This window comes from Mytilus trossulus, chromosome 1 (assembly GCF_036588685.1).
Source record: "Mytilus trossulus isolate FHL-02 chromosome 1, PNRI_Mtr1.1.1.hap1, whole genome shotgun sequence".
Taxonomy (NCBI): Eukaryota; Metazoa; Mollusca; class Bivalvia; order Mytilida; family Mytilidae; genus Mytilus; species Mytilus trossulus.
Window position 1 is genome coordinate 103,292,946 of NC_086373.1, and position 25,045 is coordinate 103,317,990.

Here is a 25,045-nt window from a genome sequence, read left to right on the forward strand (position 1 = left end):
GTTTAAGTCCATAAATGTATTAATGCACTAAATTATTTTATAAATCATGCATCATAGTTTACGAAGTGTTAAAATGATATAGTAAACCAAGAAGCATATCAGGTGGATTGGAAATTGTATACACAATGTATATAAAACATATATCTATCATCCATACATGTATTTATAATTTTCATACAGCTAAAATGTAATCTATATCCTGTGCAATAAATATTTCAAAATATGGTTGAATTTGTATACTTAGATTTTGTATTACTGAATTGATTTAAAGGTTTGAAAATTTTCTATTTTCCAGATCTCAGAGATAGTGGTTCCAGGACAACCTGAGGACATAACCTCTAAAGAAGCTTTAAAAATATGGGGCCAGAGAACAGTGGAGGGATATCCTGGGGTCAAAATACGGAACTTCACAAACAGCTGGAGAGATGGAAAAGCCTTCCTTGCTATCATACACAGAAACAGGTAGAAACACAAAACTAGGATTTATGTGCCCTAAGATTTTAGGTGTATTGGTTGACAACTATGTGAAGGTCACAATCTAGGGGTGAAAGTTCTTGTCTTACAATTTGGAAACCCATGGTCTAGTCTTTCAACTGCTTTTTGTTGAAAAAAAACATGCCTATTGGAAGAAGCTGATTAATTGTTCTTCTCCCAACCACTGTTGCATTATGAATCACTTTATCTGATGGATGTATGGTTTAGTAGTAATAGTTATGGTCTGTTAGTTGGTTCTTTGTTTCATGTTTGCTGCTATAAAACTGAATCAAATATATGAAGTTGAAAATATGTGCATATTTAAGTACAATGTATAATGGTATTCTGATTGCATAACATGTGCATTATTATACAGTAGTACATGTATTGTTACTGTTAACTGTTTAAAGTTATAAAAGTATGGGTAATCAATTATTATTTGTCCTTATTAATTTTTGAAAATAATTGTGCATAAGATTGACTGTCATTACTCGAATACTATAATTCTGGCCAACATTTATCTTGAAATTCTTGACCATTACTGACCTAGGTTACAAAAATCATGTTTAGTGTATTTAACCAGGTTAATCCACTCCCACAGTAGTAAGTCTAACACAAACAAGGGAGTTACTGTACCTCACCATTACACTGTTACAGTGGCATCTTATACAAATACTTAACGTTAGTCACATTGGTGATCATTGTATGACTATGTCATTCCTTGTATCACCGTGGAATAGTCAAATTCTTTTTTAGTTAATTTTACCTTCACAATCAAAATAGTCTAATTCTTGTTCAGTTAATTTTACCTTCACAATAAGCTCAAATAAATCTTATGTGAAAATTTCAGTAAGGGTAAAATTGACAATTGAAATTGGGAATGTGTCAAAGTGACAGCAACCCAACCAAAGGGCAGAACATAGCCAAAGGCTTAAACACAGCAAGAAAATCCTGCATAAGAGGCAGGCTTCATCTAGCCCCTAAACAAAATGTGTACTAGTACAGTGGAAATGGACGTTACATTGCAGTGGTGGATCAAGAAATTTTCATAAGGGGAGGCCCACTGACTGCCTAAGAGGGCCCCCGCTCCAGTCATGCTTCAGTGATTTCTTATATTAAGTTGATATTAACCAAATTTTTTTCCCACTAAAAGGGGTTGGCCCTCCTGGCACTACTCTTAATCTGCCTCTGCATTTAACTCCAAAACATATAAATGAACTAAAATTTAAAAACACAAGACTAACAACTGCCAGAGACTCCCGACTTGGAACAGGCACTTTGTTTGTCATCCTCATTATTCACATCCTAGACATTTGCCACCAACTAACAGGTTCATTTCAGGCCACAAGAAATGTTATGATAGTTTTGATTTATTTGTTGTGTAGTTTGGCTTGACCTCTGTAAGGCTATTTACACTATGATTTCATTAAATGTAATATCATAAAAATAGGGTTAAGTTGCCAAAGGATCCCCTGCTAAATTATTTAAAGTTATCATTTTGTGTATCGGTTATATGATGGTGTAAATTAGATATTAAATACATTTTATTACTCAAGGTCACCTACAGAGATAGTCATAATGATCATACCAAATCAGGAATACTAAATAAACCTGAAAATGTTTGATAATTCATTAATTAAGACAAATCTTTAAAACAGAAATTTCTACTTATGATGAGGGGGGATAGGAGGGGTCCTGACCCCGAAATCCTGGGCTTAAAAACATGAAATCCAGGACTTAAAAACATGAAATCCCAAGGTCCAGAAATTCAAATAAAGAATTCCGGATCCCGAAAGGGTCAATCTCGAAATTCTGTGCTTAAAAACACCCAATCCCGGAGTCCCGATAAATGTCCTATCACCCCTCTATGATATAAGAAGAAAGAAGATGTGGTATGATTGTCAATGAGCCAACGCTCTACAATGAGTTTTTTTCCCCATATTTATTCCTTTAATATTATTACATAATGTTTTGCTGTTTAATCCTTATTTGGCAACACAATGACAGTTGAAACTTCATATAACAATTACTTAGGGTAGTTTTACAGAGTTTGGTATTTCAATACCAAGTTTCACGTTCTTAACAAAACCTGTTAAACGTTGAAAAACATCAGTAACTGAAATTAATTGCCTTGTTAAGTAAAAGATGAGAAATATCTTAGCTATTTTGTTACCTGTATTGAAAGAGATTTTTGTAAAAGTTTTCATTTATAATAAAAGTGATAAAGGAAATTACAAGTATTTGATGTCTGTATTTTATACAATGTAACCTGAGGAATGATAGGAACATCAAACAAGATTTATGAAAGTAACACTTGTCCAGGAGCTAATTACACATTGTTATTAAGTGATTTATCTAATGTTATGGTAGGCAATACACATTAAAATGAAGGAAGAAAGTGTATAGTAATACTTATTATCAGATGAGAAAAGATGTGATATCTATGGTAAACAAGATGTGATGGATTTCATTATTTATATTTGAATTGACAGACAAGAAGCAAAAACTGTAGTTTCCAAAAAATATACGGAACAATAAGATAACTAAATCCATTTCACTTTATGATAATTTCATTGTACTGAACTTTTTCTTTCTTTTGGGATTTTTTTGGTCCTTTTACAATATATGTCAGATCTTTGGTATAGTCTCATTTGATAACCCCCCCCCCCCTTCCCCACACACAAATCTTGTAAACTCTTGAGTAATGAGAGGGTACTTAGTTTTAAACATTGAAACAAAGGTTTTCAGGAAATGAAAATATTAGCCAAACTTTGATGACACAATTTGAATTTCACTGTTGAAGGGTGTACATTAGTTAGATTGTTCAGGGTAACAAAAAAAACCCAGACTTATGATGCTTGAAACTTTAGCAGCCTTTCAAATTATTATCCTTTGTTTTTTTGTGAAGAATCTTCCCCCAGTATGTGTAGGGATTTTGTATCATGTATTGTGACCTTTTGCTATGTCGGGTAGTTGTCTCTTTGACACATTCCCCATTTCCGTTTTCAATATTATAAATACACCATATCTTTTTTTTGATGAAGCTGTTGGGTTGCTGTCTGTTGTCATATTACCGGTATACCATACAGAGGTGAAATTAATAGGTATAATGACTGTTATACATATCTTCTTAGTTTGTAAAGGTGATATGGAGTCGACCACCAATATAAGTGAACAGCTAACAAATGCTATGTCATAGCCTGAAAACTATGTTAGCGATCAGCTTCAGCTTAGTAAAACTAAAGACGGGCAGTTTTGAATTTGGTTATTAATATTATTACATAATAAATGACTAAAATCAAATTAAGAATGGAATGGTTCTCAGATAAGTAATTAGAAAAGGAAATTGGCTTCAGTTGACATCAAAAATGAAATAAGCTTTAAAAATATAAATAATGTATTGGAAGGGCAGCAAAAATGTGTAAATTGTTACTAATTTATTATTGTATGATAGGAGAATTAGTCAAGCCTGCTGAGATTTGTATATCTAAGAGATAGTTATGATCCATTAACTTTAATTGCATTTCATCATTGCTTTACTGTAAAACCTGTTTTAACGATCTTTTTAAAAAATGATGTTTAATGTGGTTTCAGCATCTAAGAACATCTTTACCTTTGTCTGAAGGTCAATTTATTAGTTGTATGACAATTATCGTGCACACTTTTTATCAGTATTTTTATGAAACTAGACAAGGTTGTCAAAAGAATGTAAATTTTTCATCATAAATCAGAGAGGTCTGCAGAAATGGTTTGGTGCACTTAAAATACATGTAATACGATTTGACTCTACATTCAAAGTAGATTTTATCTGGATTCTCAACTTTCTATCAAACCTAAAACTATGTATAGTATACATAAATATAAGTGGCCTTAGTTGCTGAGTGGTCTATGAATCTCAAAAACTGTATCACTAGCCTGTCAATACTAAGATTGTGGGTTTAATTTCAAATACTACTTGCTAACTATAGCCATGCATATATGTTTTCATTGAATCTTATTGATATAAACTATGTTTTCTTTTCAGGCCAGATTTGATTGACATAAGCCGCACAAGACACAATAACAATCGTCAAAACTTAGAGCTAGCTTTTGGTACAGCAGAAAGAGAATTAGCTGTCACAAGACTTCTTGACCCTGAAGGTTGGTATATTCTGTCTTAGTAATCAGAAATGTTCGTACAGCTTTAGAAAAAACATGAAACCTAGATATTTAATAAGATACTTAAAGCAGGCTTAAAATGGTACTTATAGCACACACATATAGTGTAGAATATCTTGATATCCAGACATTGCTCAAAATAGTCCCTATAAATAGCACACAAATTGTGAAGAATAATGTAAACACTGCTGTTTAAGTACTTGCTGATATATGTTGATGTTTAGTTCAAGAAGTTTTCGGTTTTATTTATGAGGATCAAAGAACTGTAAATAAACATGTACTTGAGAAAGAAGTGTTTTATACCCTTATTCTGTAACCTCCAGCTGGTTGTACTAACTTAGTAGTCAGATGGGAATGTCTAAAAGTGCATGTTTCAGATCACTTTGAAGAAACACCTGGTCTAAAATATGGACAGAAATCATAGGTTCATTAGAAAAAACTGACAGGTAAAATTAACAGGTGGAACAGATAGGTGGCTTAATAATACACTGCTCAATTTACATCAGAAGAGAGTCTTTAATTATTCTGTTTGACCGAATTTAGAACAAAACGAACAATTTCTTTTTTGTTATGACAAGGGAACAAAGTTTTGTACAGATTAATGTTTTGACACTGTATGACATACCTGTACTATGATACCTGACTCTGGATAGACAAACATCTCTCTATTGTTAACGAGATACCTGAATGACTATACTTTTATCTATTGTAGGTATAGGTTTTGTCAACCTGATTAAAATTTAAAATGCTTGGGTTATTGAATTTGTAAATACATGATATTTATATAAAGGAATCTTATATATCTGTGCTCATTATATTTTTCTGGATAATTTGAAATAAATAAAGACAGGTGAAATCGTATACCTGTTCAACTTTACCTACCTGTAAATTATCTATCTGTATTGTGTATTGACAATTTAATTGTTGGGAATTCAATAGGAATGGTTTCAGTTATATCATTAAATTTAACATTTGGATGTTAATTCTTTAAACACATCCTACAAAACTATTCTCAACTGTTAACTTGTATGATATCCGATAGATATTTAAGGAACGGGGGCAATAAATCACTTATTTCTATCAAACATTAAAACTTTTTAACACATTAAAAGTTTCCTCCCAGTTCATAAAGTTTCACTTATTGAATGCGTTCAGACTTTAAATGGTGATCGTAATGTTATGTATAAAAAATCCTGGATGTCGTAACTAAAGTGTATTCATCTGCAATGAATTTGTGTAGAATTTGGACACTTGCACAAAAGTATTTATATAAACAGACATCAATAATTTCAGAGAGCAACTGATTTTGCCAAAGAAGGTAGTAGATACCTTATGTAGCAAAGTTGTCATTTGTCTATTGTCTTTGACCTCATTTTCATGGTTTAGTGGACTGCCTCAACAAAATTTAGAGTTTATTGTTTATATGTGTGATTCTTATTATGGGTATTAGAATAACTGTTTTTGGTATTTGGGTTCCTTGCTAGGTCTACTACCTTTGATAGACAGGGTTCAACTGTTTTTGACCTCATGTCAGGGTTTAGTGATCAAGGTTAAGTCCGTATCTTAGATACTTTTAGCAATGGTTTCAGTTTCTGTGGTTTGGTGTATTTCTCAGATACTATAGCCTCTATGTTTGGTGTATGGAATGATTTAAAGGTGTATGAGTCTGTTAGTACATTGATAGTGCTAAGTTATATGATACTTGTAGTAAAACCTTCACATCACAGATTTTCAACATCAATTCAGTGATGGGTAAAATAGGCAAGACTTTTCAGTGTGTACACTCTTGGAGTATTCACCAACTTGCAAGCACCGTTACAAAGATGCCAGTCCTGGAAAATTAATAAACAAACCACAAAAAAACGACTTCTGCAAATTATTTTAGCTGTTATAACTTTACAACTCTACATCAACATTTAGTTATGTCAGTTTACAAGACCTTTTAAATTTTTATATCTACCAGTACTCATTGCTCTTTGCTGATTATTTGTGTTCTCTTGATTTTCATAACAAATTTTTATCTTAAATAGACTGACAAATATAAGGACCATTTAACATCATTGAATATTAATAGATAGGGTCATTGTATTCAATAAGTAGAAATTTGAGACTTGATATTTGTTTACCTCACTGAAAATGTAGATTTTGGTTGTCAATTGTTTATATGAGGGATATTAGTTACTCAAGAACTAATGGACTATAAAATTTTATTGTTGTATAGTAAATACTGGATACTGTATTTAATATCTACTATACCTTTTCATATTGTCATTAAGTTTTGTAATTCATGGCAAATTAATTATGATGAATTAATTATTATTTAAGTAGGTAGTGATCAGGGACCCTTAAGACAGAGTGTTAGTAGGTTGAGGACTAATAACTGACTGGCCTGCTGTAAAATACAGGACATACATGACTACTGCAATTATTATAAATTATATATACCAGAGGGCACTTATACATAACAGAATGAAAGAAAATGTATATTTCATGAACTTACAACTTAATTGCACGACAAAACCTAAAAAAAGTGACCCAGAGGTCAACATGTGATCTTTAATTGAAAACAAATGTGCCCTAATGTCAAGCTCTAAATCTGCCCAGAGACTTTGATAAGTTGTGTACAGATATAACAAAGTCCAGCCAAGAGCTCAAAACAACTCATAAACTCAATAGTTGGCTTTGTTTAGTGTGGAATGAATATCCTCCATTTATAACTGTTGAAAGGGTTGACATTTTTATGCACCATTTATGGGCATTATGTTTTTTGGCCTGTGCTTTCATTTGTTCATCCGTTCCTTCGTTCCTCTGTCTGTCTGTCAGTCTGTCCTGCTTCAGGATAAAGTTTTTGGTCAAGGTAGTTTTTGATGAAGTTGAAGTCCAACCTACTTGAAACTTAGTACACATGTTTCCTGTGATATGATCTTTCTAATATTAATGCCAAATTAGAGTTTTGACCCTAATTTCACATAGAAAATGATACTATGAACACATTCTTGTTTCATCCTATTTTTAAATCCCCACACCTAAGCTAATACATTGTTTGTTATGTTCCTTAGATGTGGATGTGAATGAGCCAGATGAGAAGTCTATTATTACTTATGTATCCTCACTGTACGATGTTTTCCCAGAGGTGCCAAGTGTCGAACAAACATTACGAGATAATGTAAGTGTTTTATATAGATATAAGAAAATGTGGTATAAGTGCCAATGAGACAACTCTCAATCAAAGTCATAATTTGTAAAAGAAAACCATTATATGTCAAAGAACGGTCTTCAACACAGAGCCTTGGCTCACATGGAACAGCGACCTATTAAGGAGTCTCCAAAATGGCATGTGTAAAACCATTCAAACAGGAAAACCAACAGTCTAATCTATATAAAAGATGAGAAACAAGAAATATTTATGAACAACATCAATAAACGACAACTACCGAACATCAGATTCCTAACTTAGGACAGGTGCAAACAAATGGAGCATGTTTAAACGTTTTAATAGGTACCAACCTTCACCCTTATCTAAAACACTTGTGTAACATCACAACATAGAATGATACTTTTTATTGTTCATAAAGGTTCCCAGGGTGGTATAAATATAAATCTTTATTTATCTTTTTAATATGCTATACCTGTAGATAGGAGATGGGGTATAAATGTCAGTGAGACAACTCTCCATTCAAGTCAAGATATCTATATACAAGGTTTTCCATTGGGTGCTTTTTGGAAGTAATAACAAAATGTATGAAAAGAGTTACAAACAATGAGATTATGAAAGTACTCCTATGCGACCATGTTCCCCATGTACAATATGTTTCCAGTAGCCTTAATAAAGAATTTTTGTGTGTCTACTCTGTGAATAAATCAGCCCAATAGTACTGGTTTGATGATTGAACTTTCAATATTTTGCAGGAACGTCAAATTAAACAAGAAGAATACAGAGATTTAGCCAGTTCATTATGTATGTGGCTAAAGGAAGCAACCAACATTATGATGGACAAGACATTTCCAACAACACTGATAGAAATGAGAGTGAGTGTCAATGAAGGAATATAATTTGATTGCCCCGTAGTGTGACATATGGATTCATACTTCAGTGTATATGCAGAAACATTAAACATGTTGTCAGCCAGTCATTGTAACTTATACCTGACTTCTTTAGGTTATGTTTTTGATATAAGTAGATACTGAGATGTTTCTTTGGCCTTGATCTCTATTTAAGAGTTCATTGACTGAAATTAAGATTAAAAACTTAAAATAAGTGTAATAGCTTATGCAGACTTGTGTGTCGGTTCCCAACTTCTCATTAATTTAATGTTTACCAAATTTAAAAAAGGCAAATATATAGGAATGAAAGGCAGAGCATCTTGTAAAAAAATAATTTTAGTTGCAGGCAAAATTTTCATTCAAAATCTCTCAGAATTTCAGAAGACATTATTGATATGTAAAGAATCTGACATTTTTTATGAAATTAATTTATCTGTCAGAATTATATATTTTATACTCTGTTTACATTGTTTGTTTCAGTCTGTGTTAGCAGAATGCAAGAGATTTAGAACAGAAGACATTCCACCAAGACAGGACACCAAACAAAAACTACTACGTATATACGATGAAATACAGGTAAAATGTCTTATTGTCTTTTATAACAGGCAAAAGAAAAAGTGATGAAATATAAATGTTAACATTTCTGTATTGAGATATTCCAAATATTTAGAACAGGGATTGCTTGTTTACCCTTACATGATATTCATCAAGCAGAAAATCGTTTTGGTCATGTTGAATCATGGACCTGTATTCTTTGCATTACAGGGACTGGGACCAGGCACAGGTGATATGGGTATCCCCGATGAACTCCACCCGGATAATATCAACAGACTTTGGAGCAGATTTACATTTGCCCAGCAAGAAAGGGACAGCCTAGTGCAGTCAGAAGTTGTCAGGTAAAAATTTAAGAAACATTGTGTATCATTCTCTTTATCATAAAGTACTTCATCATTGACCTCACTAACATTTTCAACCATAGTACAATAGCAAAATATATGAAGAGGTTGATTTTTCTAATTTGAGAAACTAGAAATCCACTTATTCTTTTAGATATATGATATGATCTTTCTTATGTTATTGCCAAATAGAGTTTTTACCCCAATTTCACAGTTCATTGAACATAGAAAATGATACTATGGACACATTCTTGTTTCAGTTGTGTTCTTAGTCATCAGCAGTATTTCTTACACATCTAAAACACTTAACATTTGGGATACATGTTTCATGTTATATTTTCTCAATTTATTTATATTCTTGATTGCATATGAAATTCCTGACTGGTAGCTTTGTATTAAAAGACCAAATTTTATTCATTAATCATTTGATCCTAGACTGGAAAGGCTACAAAGATTAGCAGAGAAACTTCACCGTGACTGTAAATACCAAGAGGACAAATTAGACGAGGTTGCCATTGGAGTGTATGAAGAACAAGGTCGTGTTGATGTTGTCCACCCACATGAAGCCAAACGTAAATGTGATGCCCTGGATGAGGCCCTTCGTAATGTTGAGGAGAATGCACGCAGTATGTTTCGTGATGTACAAGCCCTCCAAGATGGAAGGTTTTCTACTGCAGAACAACTCAGCAGAAGGTATGCTACTATGTCATTAATGATGAGACTAAGATGATAAGTTAAAAATCAAAATGAAATACAAGGAAAGTTTCACAACACATCACTCTTTAAAAATAATTTTAATTATTATATTTTAAGAATTAAGGAACTACATTTCAAGATTTTTAAAAGGCATAGATTTTTAGAATTAAATTTATTGTTTGGGTAATGTCATTGTTTTAATTATTGTGTTTCTAGAGTTTCTTCCATTAAGTCAAGAGTATCACAGTTAAGAACTCAGCTGTTTGGTGAAGTTGTACAGAAACTAATATCCAAGTCCTATGTCGAGGAAGGCGTTACTGTTACCAGGAGGCGAGAATATGTAACAGAAATTAGACCTACAGACATGAACCCAACATTTCAACATGTTCATGAATGTTTGTCATGGGTAGAAAATAAACAGGTAAAAATGCACAATTTAAAATTAAAAAATAGAAAATAAGAAAAAGGTATTTTCCTATTTGTTTTACTTAAATAGATAAGTCATGAATGTATTGAGATTTCATACAGGAAATATGGTTTTAATTTTGAGTTTGTTTGTAGTTACAATGCAGCATAGTTTTATAATTAAACATATAAATGAAACTATTAAATTGGCTCTCATAATTTACTCAAACTAATTTGAAGTTTGAATTATCAGTAGTGAGTATATTTAGTCCTGTCCTTTTATCGGTATTCATGATATTAAAAGATATTTTCTATGTCATAAATGAGGACTTTTAAAAGAGTTTGTTGTCAGGACTATAGATTGACATAGAAATGAAGTATAATGTTTGTTTTGTTGTATTACAGGCAGAGCTTGAGTCAAGAGAATATGGAACAGATTTATCTACCGTAGAAACCCTTTGTAGTTCTCATCAGTTAGAACATCAACAAATACAAAACTTTCGAAGAGAAATAGAAAAATGCATTTCAGATGGGGTGAGTTGTAACAATGATATTAAGACAGATATCATTCATAAAACACCAAAATATATTGTGAATTGTTTGTTTAATCAATGCAAGTTTTACACAAACTTATAAATTGAACAAGAACCAATATCTGCTTACATCTGTGTCATTTTGACTGTGTAAATTGATAGTCTCATTGGCAATGATACCATGTCTCCTTACTTTTAAAAAAATGAAAGAGTTAGCTTCAAACCTGATGTTTTCCGTATTAACCTTATCCTATTTTATGCTACAGTTTAGAAACCTTTAGAATCTGTGACCTATTCTAAACTGTAAAAGCACATCGTCTTGACACTGTATCTTTTTATATAACTGTGATTACTATGTCATTAGTAACGACAAGTTATTTTTTACAGAGAATGTTATCCCCAGAGGATCAGAACTTATATGCAGAATGGTTATCTAAAGTAGAAGTGGCTTATTCTTTATTAATAGTAAGTTGTTGTAGTAAGATAATGGAATTCTAATTGTCACTGTCATTGGATGTAATAAAAAATAAATTGACATCACTCCTCAAACGTTATATATATTTGCCATAATTAAGTATGTAATATAAAAAGGAATAGGAATATATTATATAAGAAAATTGTGTTTAATTGAAGTAGCTTTGCTTATTATGTAATGAATATGCATTAACTATGTTCAGATGTTTGGTACTTTTGTGGTAAATAGCTTGTATAATACAGGGTTTGTATAGAAATTGCATAATTCTTCAAAGCGAAAGTAAGAAAATGAAAGGTTTGAAAGTCCTTGACAATAGATACTGTGCAGGATAAACTTAAAGAATTTAAATCATGAATACATGTGATGGTCAAATTATGATTATATGAATACTATTATTTATTGAAATAGAGAAGAAAAGTAAATCAGATTGTCTTTGAAAATTATGCCATGAAATTCCTTGAAATGTCCTTCCATTTTATGATCAAAAATGTGTTTGAATCTGGTTATATTGTTAATTTCAAGTATTTAATGGTGTCTAATGTTTTAATTGTAGAAAACCTCAACAAGACGTTCCCGAAGCTTGGATTCTTTGCGAGAATTCTTGCAGACAGCAATGCAAGAACTAATCTGGTTGAATGACAAAGAGGAACAACAAGTTACTAGAGAAATAAACATAAATACAGACCCACAAACCACAGATGGTGCTTATAAGGTTATTATCATCAGAAAAGGCTTTCACCTCTTTAAATTAAATAAACACATAATGAGATAGTTGTGTATTGAAAATCATGAAGAATGCAGAATCAAAATTAAAGACCTAAATAAAGTTGTATATAACATGATCAAATAACCACATTATAGAGTCAATTATGAAAATATAGCTTTGAATTGGCCAATTAAAGATCGCTTGTCTTTCCACCAATTAGCTGCCAATTGTTTCACTCATGAAAAAATAATAATTTTAACCAACAATATATTGAACATCATCATGACATTATAACCATAGAAAATTAGCCTATAAAACATGAATTATCTTTGTCACGTTGTCTGACATTGATTCTGACAGTATTCTACTCTATCAATGGATTTGGATTGATGTTGTATCCAAGGGTAACAAGGAATTTAATATTTTGTTGCTTAATGAATTTGGTTTGTTGAAATTTTCAGTCTCCACTTCAAAAGGTTTGAGTGTTTACATGTTAGGCATTTGTAACTAACGCTATCTTTTAGAGTGTCAACTAAAAGCATTCTTTCCAAAAAATATATAATACAAAAAATATCAATGTCACTTGATCACCATGCATGATTTCCGTTCTATCTCAACGATTAGTCCAATATAGGCATGATGTAATATCGCTTTTAGAAATTGCATGTTGTTAGGCCAGTAAATTGTTTTTGAGAATATTTGATTGCCCAAATTTGACAATATAACCCTGTGTTGTTGGATGGAATGTTAATGTACAGAAGATAATGTCTGCAGTAAGTGTCCTTCTCAGAATAGATGTTCTGTGTGAACAGCTCAGCGTAACGAAACACTGTTTATAATCAGTTCATAAAAAGGGGGAATTAAATTATTGAAAAATTTCACAAAATCACAAACTAACATTTGCTATTGGTACAAATGTTTTTATTTTAAAATAAAATTAGCTAATCTATGTTCATGTTATATATGTAAAAGTATTATGTAACGGAAAGCACATTTTACATGCTTTGATTTTGATGTGTTTATAAAGAGGAGGGAAGGCTGTTATTTTAACTGAATTCCTTCATTTTGCATTTGTTCATATTTTTTTAAAATGTTGAATAACTTTTATAAACAGTGGTATTGGCTTCCATGCTTCTGATAGTCAACCTATATATAGCACATCACGTTAGCCAACACAAAGCATGACCAAAAAAGATATCTTGATGATTTCACCTAAAAATATTGGTATACTTGAAAACTAGATGTTTAGAGCACTTTTTAGCATAAATGTCAAAAAGTCCATTTCAAATACACATCTGTTTTGTTTTGTTTTTATTCAGAAAAAAAATGGTTTGTTGAAATAATTTCAAATACTATGGCAATGTTCATTTAGAACTCCATATTACTTACTGATAGATTTTAAGAATGACTATTTTTAAAAAGTTTTATTTACAGAAATATTATATTTGATATGACAAATAACATGAGCTTTAATTGTATGATTTCTATTGTTACAGAGTTTGATCCATGAATTGGAATTGAGAGAAGTTCAGTTCAATTCTGTACAGGAACGAGGAACAGCTTTAGTTCTTGATCGCCACCCTGCAGCTGATACAATAAAAGCCTACATGGAGGAGATGCAGTCACAGTGGTCCCTACTATTACAATTAACATTATGTTTAGAATCCCATGTTAAATCTATCACCACCTATCATCAATTCTTTCAAGAGTGTAGACAATATGGATCAGAAATGACTCATTGTTCAGAACTTCTTAATACAATTTATGGACAAGAAAATTTAAGCATTGATGATGCCAAAAGACAAATTAGTGATTTACATAAAATGCAAGAACAATTAACAGAATTTGACAAACAAATTGCAGACTTGATTCAGACTAGTGAAGAAGTTATTCCATTAGAAAAAAGAACTGAACATGTGACGTCTGATAGTACAGTGCAATGTTTATGTACATACAGACACCAAAAGGTTTGTACAGTTCATCTTTATCAATGAAAAAAGATGTCCTAAAGTTCAACTTTTACTAATAACCTTAGGTTAATGCATATTTATTTTTATTTAAATAAAATCATAACAGATTTCATAAAACATGTATTTATTTTATCAGTCCCAAAAATACCTCCTATACTATTGAGAAGCTTTAATGATATTTGTATATTTGCTGATACCTTGAGTTTTTCAGTATGTTGCATAAAGTTAGATTTTTTTGTCACACCTTTATCAAGTACTACTTAACAGAGTAACTGCATATATATTCAGCAGCTCTGCAGTGATGAATTGTAGAGTTTGAGCACTTTAGGATCTGTAAGACACCTTCTTTCTGTTTTCCATTGATAAATGGGTGTATGCCTAGCATGAACATTTTGTATTATGCTAAAAATACAAAATAATTAAATATTTAATGTTTTTGTTTCAGGAAATAATACAGAGAGGACAAGAATATGAATTATTAGATACTTCAAACAGATCCAAGTGGAAGGTAAATTTTAGATTAGGATACACATTTAACAGGAATTATGTGTTAAAATGAATATAAAGGCACTGACTTTAATATTTGACAACTTTTGGATGGGATTCTAAAACTAGACAACTGACAATTAACTAAATTCCTAGTTTGGTCAAACAAAAACCTTTCTGGTTGGTACTTCTGCTGCTCTACCAAGCACTCAGAAGTCAGGAGTAAGAACAAAACTGATTGGCTTCAACCAGAATGAGAAGTATGAGTATGGTGATTTGTTTACCTGTAGATTATAACCTTAATTTAGAAAAACTCAACAACTTCATAAAAGTGAGATATTTTAGACAACATAACACTTCTACAAGTGAAACAAATACTCACGTTTACTTTATCAAAGAATGCTTGCATCTTGTTAAAGGACGGAAAATCTTATAGAATTTAGCTCATACTGCAACTTCTAAATATCCTTTTCAAATATCTTTTCTTTTAATATTGTAATAGTTATGTTTTATATATAATCATTTTTCTTATATTACAGGTTGCATTGTCAAATGGTGATGAAGAAATGTTGCCATCTATTTGTTTTGTCATTCCCCCACCTAATAAAGATGCCATATCACAAGCTGAGAGGTAGGTCACATATCTACAGGTATACAATACACTTTAATTTCTATTTCATAAATTTTCAATGTAAATACAGATATTTACAATTTCCTTTATAAAAAAAATACTGCCTATACATACTGGTATATTTTGTAAACACATTAACTGAAAAATTGAATGAACTAATTTTATGTAAGAAATTCATCATTGAATGATAATCCTTTTAAAAAAAACCTTATTGGCTCAAAGTTTCTGATCTTTCTTGATGGTTGAAATATTTTTTTGTAGGCTTCATGTACAGTTTGAACATTTACATAGTTTATGGAAAATGAGGCAGAGATCCACTAAACACAATATGATATTGAATACAGTTAGGGTCATAAAGAACTGGGATCTTAAACAGGTATTGGAGTTATGTTTAATAGTTCATAGAAGAGAAAAACTTGCAATCAAACTAATTATGAACAAAAAAAATGGAGATATTTCTATAAAATTCAAACATATCAAACAAAAAGACAAGTATGTGCATTTAAGATTCAGTGTGTAAGAATATTTTTCAGTGAATTTTAGCCTTTTAGGTAAAATGTACCAATATTGAGTGAGATATCATAATTATGTCAACACTATGAAACTGAGATGCTAAACAAGTAAAACAAAGATGAAAGTTAGAGAGAATAATAGAAGCAGTTATATGACCAGCACAAAATTTAAGGCTTAAGATTTGAATAGTTAGTTCTTAAGATAGGACAATTATTTGTGTGTCTGTTTTACGTTTATACATTTGTATATTCATTTTGCAAGAGAAGTTAAAAGATGGTCAATTTACTGTTGTTTTTTTTCTTCTTTAGTTTATGAGTTTAGAGCCAGGAAGGAGGGAGATGTTTTGGAGAACTGTAAATGAAGACGCTGAGAAGCTGATCACAGAAGTAGGAGAGACCACACACGAAATGAGAAAATTACGGGGAGAATTAGCCGAATGTAATCAAATATTTCTAAGTCTTTCAGCAACTGCTCAAGAAGAAGGTAAAGAGAAATTAATGTTAGATGGCAAGCCTTTTTTTTTTTTATCCCATAAGATAGTTAACCACAAATAAAAATTGAATGATAGAAAATTGAATAATTTGCATGTATTATATTCAAAGATGATTTTACAACTTTTTTTTGGTGTGTTTATAGAGTATATTATTCATGGATTATTGTAAGATATATTACAAGCAGTTTGTGGTATTTATTCCACATGTTTATTATCTGTGTTTTATTTACTAGTAATTATCACACAGTATGCAATAAGTCTGTGGTTTGTATTCTTTATGTTATGTTAAGAATACCACATATGTTTGTGATACATTAAAAAAAAATATTAGTAATAAAACATAAAGAAATGGATACCACTTTGAAAAGACATATCTTTTTCAAGATGCTCTTAAACTTGTGACTTATACAACTTGAAAAACATTTTTTTTTTAAATCAGAATTAGTTGTGGAGTGCTTAAACTGTCATTTGAATACAAATTGTTATGTATTACATGTTTCTTTTAGTTTATTTATTAAACATTATGATGTATATATTTTACAGAATCACATAAGACAAAATCTCCTGATCAGAAGCTTGTTCATGAAGTTGATTCTTTTAATAAACGTTTTATGGACTGTGAACAGGAGTTGATATCGAGACTCCAGGATCATCTACCTCGTGACAAACTTGGTCTTCGTCATATCGTAGAACAACAAAAGGTTTGATCTATTAACAGAATTATAAACAATATCCTCTCTTTAGAAAATGTTTAGCTAAGAATGTCCTTTAAGATGAACTAGAATTATGTTAAAATACAAAATAAAGATGGAAAAATAAAAATAAATCATTTCTATTTTTTTTTAAGTCAGTTTTATCTAGTCTGAATCAAATTAATACTTTTTTAATAGCAAAAAAAACCCAGTTCTATAGTAATTTGTGTTGCATTAATTGCATGCATAACCAAAGTAAGATGCCAAGACTAGTAGAACTTATATAAGAAAATCTTTCCACAATTTGATTCAAAAACATTAAAAGATATAATAGACAGAATAAGAATTTAAAATATGTTTTACTTCAGGTATGGGAGGCCAATGCCAGTGAGTTAGAGAATGGAGTTGATGTCCTGAAATCTACCTATGCAAGTCTTCCACATAAATCTCATATAGCAGAATCAAAATATCATGCTGTGGTACAACGGTGGGATCAAATACGATCTCTCTCACGGGTTTATTTAGATAGGTAAATAATATACTGGGTTACAATGGTGGGATTAAATGCAACCTTGCTCTTTCTTAGGCTTATTTAAGACTTCATACTTGTTGACAAAACATTGACTGAATACAATATATCTTCATCAAGCACCTGTTTCAAATTAGAATTGTATATCTATCTCATGCTTGAATTATAATTACTGTTAAGGATTAACTTGTAACTCTCCCTGGTAAAAGTCACACAATTGGAATGGAATACAACCTTTCACATAGGTCAATATGTTGTAGTATAACCAGGTAAAATATGAATCCTAGTTATGTGATTGAGAGAAACCATTTGCATAATATATGGTTGAAAATGATTTGTAAAATTCTAAATCTTCAGTTCTTAAAAGATTGCAAAATTCTGTTTATTACCCATGTAGCCAGAAAATATGTTGTTTCATTATTGCAATATTCCAATAGAATACCTCATAACTTATCAGTGTAAAACATTATAAGTACTTATTTTAATTTTAAAGTAAATGTTTGTTGTTTACAGATTAAAAGCAACAGATTCTTTATTGACCGGAATAGAGCAGATGAGACAGTTAGTAGCAGACTATGAGATAGCTCTGGTGTCACATGACAACATGTCAGCTGATCCAGATACATTTAGACAAGTTCATGAAGAACTCCAAGTATGCATTTTTTACTCTTTGTCTGTGATAGTTTAAATGAGTGTTTGTAACTTTATTTCCCTCAAAGTAACTTTAGCTTTAGAATCTAGATTTTAGAGGTTTAATTGTCTTTATTCTTGCTCTGTATAAGTGTGAAATAACGAAATTTGTGACAATAAAAACAATTATTGATATTGGCAAGTAAAAAATTAAAACACAGGAAACCATAATTTTCGTTTTACAGTTGTATGTTCTTTTTTAGATAAACACTTAGTATGTTTTTAACAAAATGTCAAGTTGATCACACAAAGTTGATTTGTTACAAGTTGATTAATTAATTATTGACCTTTTTTCTAGGATTTAGATTCATCTATACAACAGCAGCAGCCAAAGTTAGATAGATTAACAAAAGATGTAGAAAATCTTAGAGCTCTTCTAAAACACTGTCGACCAGGCACATCTCGTCACAATGATTTGGAGACCGTTGATAAGGAGGTTGATGGTCTCAGACAAAGATGGGAACAGATCATATTACAAATTGTTGAAAGGTTGGTTTCCCTAGAATACAGAAATTTAAAGATGTACTATCAAATTATTTAATATGGCTTTGATTTTGTAGCACATTTTTAAGATTTTATAGATTTTTTTCCTCACATTTAACTTCTTTAATGAAATATGGAATATAGCATTTACGTACAGGTAGTTCTGAATATATAATAAGTTGAGGGGAATTATTCTCGGCGAAAAGGTTCTCCGAATCTAGTCCGAGATTACTCTGACGTCCGACGGCTGTTTAGCCAGACAAGCTGGGGCCGTTGGACGTCAGAGCTCGTTCCATATCAAAAAGTGGGTATTTGCCCACCCAAAATAGATGCACTGCTTCCTCGCTTCTGGAGCCGACTGAGGGCCTTGGAATTATATAAATCGAGCATCAATCTCTTCAGTTTACATTTATCTCTTCATTTATGTAAGTTTTACCTACCTGCCAAATCTTTATTTTTCTATATTTTAACATTTGTCACAGAGATCCATGATTTCTCCATGTTGCCTTTCATTTTCAAAGATTATCACGTGACCACGAGAAAACAGTGCAAATGACCTTAATGTAACACCTCGTTCATTTATGCTGCAAGTTACCTAAATGTCTGAGAGCTGCCTATTGTTATTGTGGTCGGAACTAAAGGCTAGTTACCGATCTCCTGTAAAGGAGGTGAAAAAACGTGGTTGCTTCTAAATGTTAAACATCGATCTCCTACCAAGGAGGTAACAAAATATAAATATTTGCATTTTTGAGTCTCGAGTCCACGAAATCTCTCGTAACTTGACGTCCATTTGAAAGTGAAAGTTAAAAATGCAATAAATCAAGGGTCTCTGTGAAAAATGTAAAAAATATGGAAAAATAAAGGTTTGGCAGGTAGGTAAAACTTACATAAATGCATAGATAAATGAAAACTGAAGAGATTGATGCCTGATTTATATAATTCCTATGCCCTCAGTCGGCTCCAGAAGCGAGGAAGCAGCACATCTATTTTGGGTGGGCAAATACCCACCTTTTGATATGGAACGAGCTCTGACGTCCCACAGCCCCAGCTTGTTTGGCTAAACAGACGTCAGAGTAATCTCAGACTACTCCAAATCATGACATAAAGAGAGGGCTTTACTATCTATAAAACACACTTCTAATCTCAGTCAGGTGAGTTTTAAGCAATACATGGTGAACTGTGTGTGATCTACTACCATAAGAATTACTTCATCAATCACTAGCCTAGTCCATATTTTATCAAACTGATGCCATGTAATTTATATGTATTGATAAGGCGCTGACCTTATTTTGTTAAGTTAAAGAAATGTGTTTTTTTCCCTTCAAAATATGGACAAATTAAAATTATATTTAGCTTTTGTCAATTGATTTTTTAATTGAAAAATTGAAAATTATAACTTGATTGTTAACTCTATACTTACAGGAGAAGAGTCTTTGAATCTTCCTCAAACCTATTGTCTCTGTATACCAGTGGGGTTAAAGATGAACAACAATGGATGAAACGGCTACAGATGAAAATTAATCAATTACCTCCCCTTACAAACAATATCGAGGAAGTCCAGCAACAGATAGAACCATCAATGGTAAGGTTCAAATTACATATAAACATCAGTTCATCAACCATCTTAGGCTTACACAGTATTACATACAACAGCTTGAACCATACACATATGATGAGTCTTCACCCATTTGACACACAAATTATGTCCAATATTTGGAACTTAGGCAACAATGATATTTTGTCATTAAATTTAGATTTATAATATGAAAATTTAGATTCGTTGGTGAAAGTTTGAAAGAAAGTTCATAATTATATGTTTATGAATTTCTATTCTGTGATATACTTTCTATTGTGAAAAAGATATAGATTTGACTTCAAAAATAAACAGTGCAGGGTAAAAATTTTGTCGTTTCTCACTATCAGCATTAAAACCCATTCTGTCTTGTTTTCTATCTGAAATTGAGAACGAAAATCCTTGTGTTAAGTTGCCTTGTTTTCTGCTAAACAAAGCATTTGCTGAACTAATACAATAAAGAATAATATAGTAACCTATTTCTTATTTTGTTTTTTATTTGTGTTTGTTTTAGGCAATATACAATGGTCTTGTTATTTGTTTTTTAGGCGATATATAATGGTCTTGGAGAACACCAGCACCAGTTAGAGGCAGTCAACAAATATGGAGGCCAATTTATCAGAGAGGCTAAGGTATACACTTAAACTAGTAGATAACAGTAGAGTATATGTCTTGTTGGTATGCAAGTGATAAAGTGAGTGTGATCTATGTAGTATCTATACTAATTCTCTTCCAAAATTCTTTCCTTTTTTTCTCTCTACAATTTTTTTGTTGATAAGAGCCTTGATTTCAGGGTTTTTGGCTTACAGCACGGCTTTTAATTTGGGTTTGCCTTTCTTAGCACAATTCATGCACGGCTTGACTACTTCCTTCTTCCATCGATTGATGGAGGGCAACCCTTGGCTAAGTAGTCGCTTACCTGTTGTTGGTTTCCATGTAAGTAGTCGCTTACCTGTTGTGGTTACCATGGCGTCGATAGTCACCCAAACTGAAGGAGGTGAGATTTTATCTATCTAGTATGTAATGTATTATGCTAAACTATAACCATGCAACCAAATATTATATTTTGTACACTTTATATATGAATGCTGTGACTTAATTATATAGGCTGTGAAGATGTTAATGGATTTTAATTCATGGTTATTTATAGATACTGTATTTGCTGTTATAAATTTGATAAATTTTCATTAAGCTATAAATAAGCCTTTATTTAAATTCGTCATGGCATGCTTTAATGTACTTAAGTACTGACAACTAATATGCTTATTGTTTATACTTTTCAACTGATCAGAAGAAATGTGATGTCTTCTCATTAGTTACTGAAAGTTCAGTTTTATTTTATTTTTATTTTTTCGGAAAAATTGCGATTTTAAAAAAAAAATCTTGTTTTCTTTATATTTGTTAATTCTTATATATTTGAGGAAGATATCTGAAAGAAAATTAAAACTAAAAATTTTACAACAAATACAGTATCATATTTTGGCATATATTTCCAAAGTCATCAGGTTATTTTTAGTAGTATGGTTGGAGATTTAACATGGCTTTGTAGTGATCATGACATTGCAGTGCTTTTACTATACACAATAAAGTAGTTCCATAGCTAAAACATTATATGATGCTACTTTTGCATGTGGCAAGCATGGCTTAATGCGTTTTAGTCTTAGCTCCTTCAGTGACAGCGAGTTTTAAGGCAAACTTATCAATCCTAATAATAATACAATACCATTTTATTAATGGCTAAAAAAGGTCAGATCTGGCTGTTAAATTTTGCTATAGTAATTAGCCTTAACGGAATTACAATCATATTCCTGAAGCATTTCTTCAGTTAAGGATCTGGAATATACCCCTTTACTAAAGATATATAGGCTTACAGAAATTGGGAGGATCATCAAAATTCTGTGAAATCTTTTATGTCTCTTTTATATAAACAGTAAAATATATTCTACAATAACTGTGTATTTTATTTACAGTTTCAAATAATATTATATAATTGTATTGTGCTAGAAGTATTAAAATGCTAACTAAATATTGCTTGATTACTGGTTTAATATACAGCTTTATAACACTTTTGTTGAAAGTTGATATATTTTCATAAAGATGCTTGAAAGGAATTGTTTTTATCACCAAGAGTATGTGAAGGGTAGCACTTATTGCAAGGCTAGATTTTTGTATCATGCACATAAATAATATTTAATGAAAATGAAAGGTGATTTAGGGTTAAAAAAGTCAATTTTGCTAATTGGATTTTTATATTTCTTGAATTATTGAATTTAAAGAAAAATAAACTATAACCATAGCTTTTCATTTGAACAGAAATATAAATTACACAATTTTCAGTGATAATAACATATAATAAAAGTTGTTTTTCCACAAAATATTAAGCAAGAGTTTTAAATAACCAATATTTTAAACTTTGATTGTAGATTTATGACAGAAGATTACGTCAGTACAAAACGACCTTGGAGGACATTGATGCTGCCCTCGTAGAAAGTATGACAAAGAAACAAAAACGTGAGGATGGAGCGGAGCGAGTGAAAACAGAACTTGACATAGTGAATAAACAATATATGGATATGGTCAAATGGATTAGTCACAGACTTAAGGAAATCACAAGGATTTTATCTGAATCTAATGTTAATTTGAAGGTATAGAATAGTAACTAAATACTTATATAATACTCGCCTACAAATAAATTAAAATAACATTTATGTGAAAAAACGTAAAAAGCACTTATAACCAAAAATGTATAACCTTTATAAATGAAGAGTCACTTTTAGATCTGTTATATGTTTTTAGCTCACCTGGCCCACAGGGCCAAGTGAGCTTTTCTCATCACTTGGCGTCCGTCGTCCGTCGTCGTCGTCGTCCTGCGTTAACTTTTACAAAAATCTTCTCCTCTGAAACTACTGGGCCAAATTTAATTAAACTTGGCCACAATCATCATTGGGGTATCTTGTTTAAAAATTGTGTCCGGTGACCCCGCCAACTAACCAAGATGGCCGCCATGACTATAAATAGAACATAGGGGTAAAATGCAGTTTTTGGCTAATAACTCAAAAACCAAAGCATTTAGGGCAAATCTGACATGGGGTAATATTGTTTATCAGGTTAAGATCTATCTGCCCTGAAATTTTCAGATGAATCTGACATTCCGTTGTTAGGTTGCTGCCCCTGAATTGGTAATTTTAAGGAAATTTTGTTGTTTTTGGTTATTATCTTGAATATTATTTTAGATAGAGATAAACTGTAAAAAGCAATAATGTTCAGCAAAGTAAGATCTACAAATAAGTCAACATGACCAAAATGATCAGTTGACCACTTTAGGAGTTATTGCCCTTTATAGTCAATTTTTAACCATTTTTCGTAAATCTTAGTAATCTTTTAGAAAAATCATCTCTTCTGAAACTGCTGGGCCAAATTATTTGAAACTTGGCCACAATCATCATTGGGGTATCTAGTTTAAAAATTGTGTCCGATGATCCCGCCAAATAACCAAGATGACCGCCATGGCTATAAATAGAACATAGGGGTAAAATGCAGTTTTTGGCTTATAACTCAAAAACCAAAGCATTTAGAGCAAATCTGACATTGGGTAAAATTGTTAATTAGGTAAAGATCTATCTGCCCTGAAATTTTCAGATGAATTGGACAACTTGTTTTTGGGTTGAGGCCCCTGAATTGGTAATTTTAAGGAAATTTTGCTGTTTTTGGTTATTATATTGAATATTATTATAGATATAGGTAAACTGTAAACAGCAATAATGTTCAGCAAGGTCAGATTTACAAATAAGTCAACATGACCAAAATGGTCAGTTGACCTCTTTAGGAGTTATTGCCCTTTAAAGTCAATTTTTAACCATTTTTCGTAAATTTTATTTATCTTTTACTAAAATCTTCTTCTCTGAAACTGCTGTGCCAAATTGATCCAAACTTGGCCACAATCATCTTTGGGGTTTCTTGTTTAAAAAATGTGTCCGGTGACCTGGCCATCAAACCAAGATGGCCGCCACGGCTAAAAATAGAACATAGGGGTAAAATGCAGTTTTTGGCTTATAACTCAAAAACCAAATAATTTAGAAAAAATCTGACATGAAGAAAAATTGTTAATCAGCTCAAGATCTATCTGCCCTGAAATTTTCAGATGAATTGGACAATCTGTTTTTGGGTTGCGGCCCCTGAATTGGTAATTTTAAGGAAATTTTGCTGTTTTTGGTTATTATATTGAATATTATTATAGATATAGGTAAACTGTAAACAGCAATAATGTTCAGCAAAGTAAGATCTACAAATAAGTCAACATGAACGAAATGGTCAATTGACCCTCTAGGAGTTATTGACCTTTGTAGTCAATTTTCAATCTGCTTCCTTTGTTTAATATTCACATAGACCAAGGTGAGCGACACAGGCTCTTTAGAGCCTCTAGTTTATTTTCTAATATTTTACAGATATAAAAATATTAAAAAAAATGGAATTTTGTGTTACCATAGTTTCATAATAATGAAACAAAATCTGCACAAACGACCTTTATGAAATTTTCATAATTATCAATGAAAAACTATTGAAAAAATCAAAACATAATCACTTCATCATTACACCTT

The 25,045-nt window shown here is 31.4% G+C and overlaps 1 protein-coding gene across 2 annotated transcripts in view; it reads left to right on the forward strand.

The window, feature by feature from the left end:
* The window catches only part of LOC134694620 (microtubule-actin cross-linking factor 1, isoforms 1/2/3/4/5-like), a 141,132-nt gene that overhangs the window by 41,643 nt on the left and 74,444 nt on the right, over positions 1-25,045 (forward strand). The window contains exons 8-31 of one of the 2 annotated variants that reach the window (XM_063555665.1): positions 296-462; positions 4,499-4,614; positions 7,692-7,798; positions 8,542-8,661; positions 9,157-9,252; positions 9,442-9,572; positions 10,008-10,265; positions 10,485-10,689; positions 11,079-11,207; positions 11,594-11,671; positions 12,235-12,393; positions 12,849-12,863; positions 13,884-14,354; positions 14,803-14,865; positions 15,383-15,474; positions 15,736-15,850; positions 16,296-16,470; positions 17,024-17,181; positions 17,541-17,701; positions 18,215-18,353; positions 18,690-18,880; positions 20,297-20,456; positions 20,996-21,079; positions 22,871-23,092. In XM_063555665.1, the coding sequence (XP_063411735.1) occupies positions 296-462; positions 4,499-4,614; positions 7,692-7,798; positions 8,542-8,661; positions 9,157-9,252; positions 9,442-9,572; positions 10,008-10,265; positions 10,485-10,689; positions 11,079-11,207; positions 11,594-11,671; positions 12,235-12,393; positions 12,849-12,863; positions 13,884-14,354; positions 14,803-14,865; positions 15,383-15,474; positions 15,736-15,850; positions 16,296-16,470; positions 17,024-17,181; positions 17,541-17,701; positions 18,215-18,353; positions 18,690-18,880; positions 20,297-20,456; positions 20,996-21,079; positions 22,871-23,092 (3,612 nt within the window). The remainder of the gene's footprint in view (positions 1-295; positions 463-4,498; positions 4,615-7,691; positions 7,799-8,541; positions 8,662-9,156; positions 9,253-9,441; positions 9,573-10,007; positions 10,266-10,484; positions 10,690-11,078; positions 11,208-11,593; positions 11,672-12,234; positions 12,394-12,848; positions 12,864-13,883; positions 14,355-14,802; positions 14,866-15,382; positions 15,475-15,735; positions 15,851-16,295; positions 16,471-17,023; positions 17,182-17,540; positions 17,702-18,214; positions 18,354-18,689; positions 18,881-20,296; positions 20,457-20,995; positions 21,080-22,870; positions 23,093-25,045) is intronic. The other variant, XM_063555660.1, reaches the window with a different exon arrangement.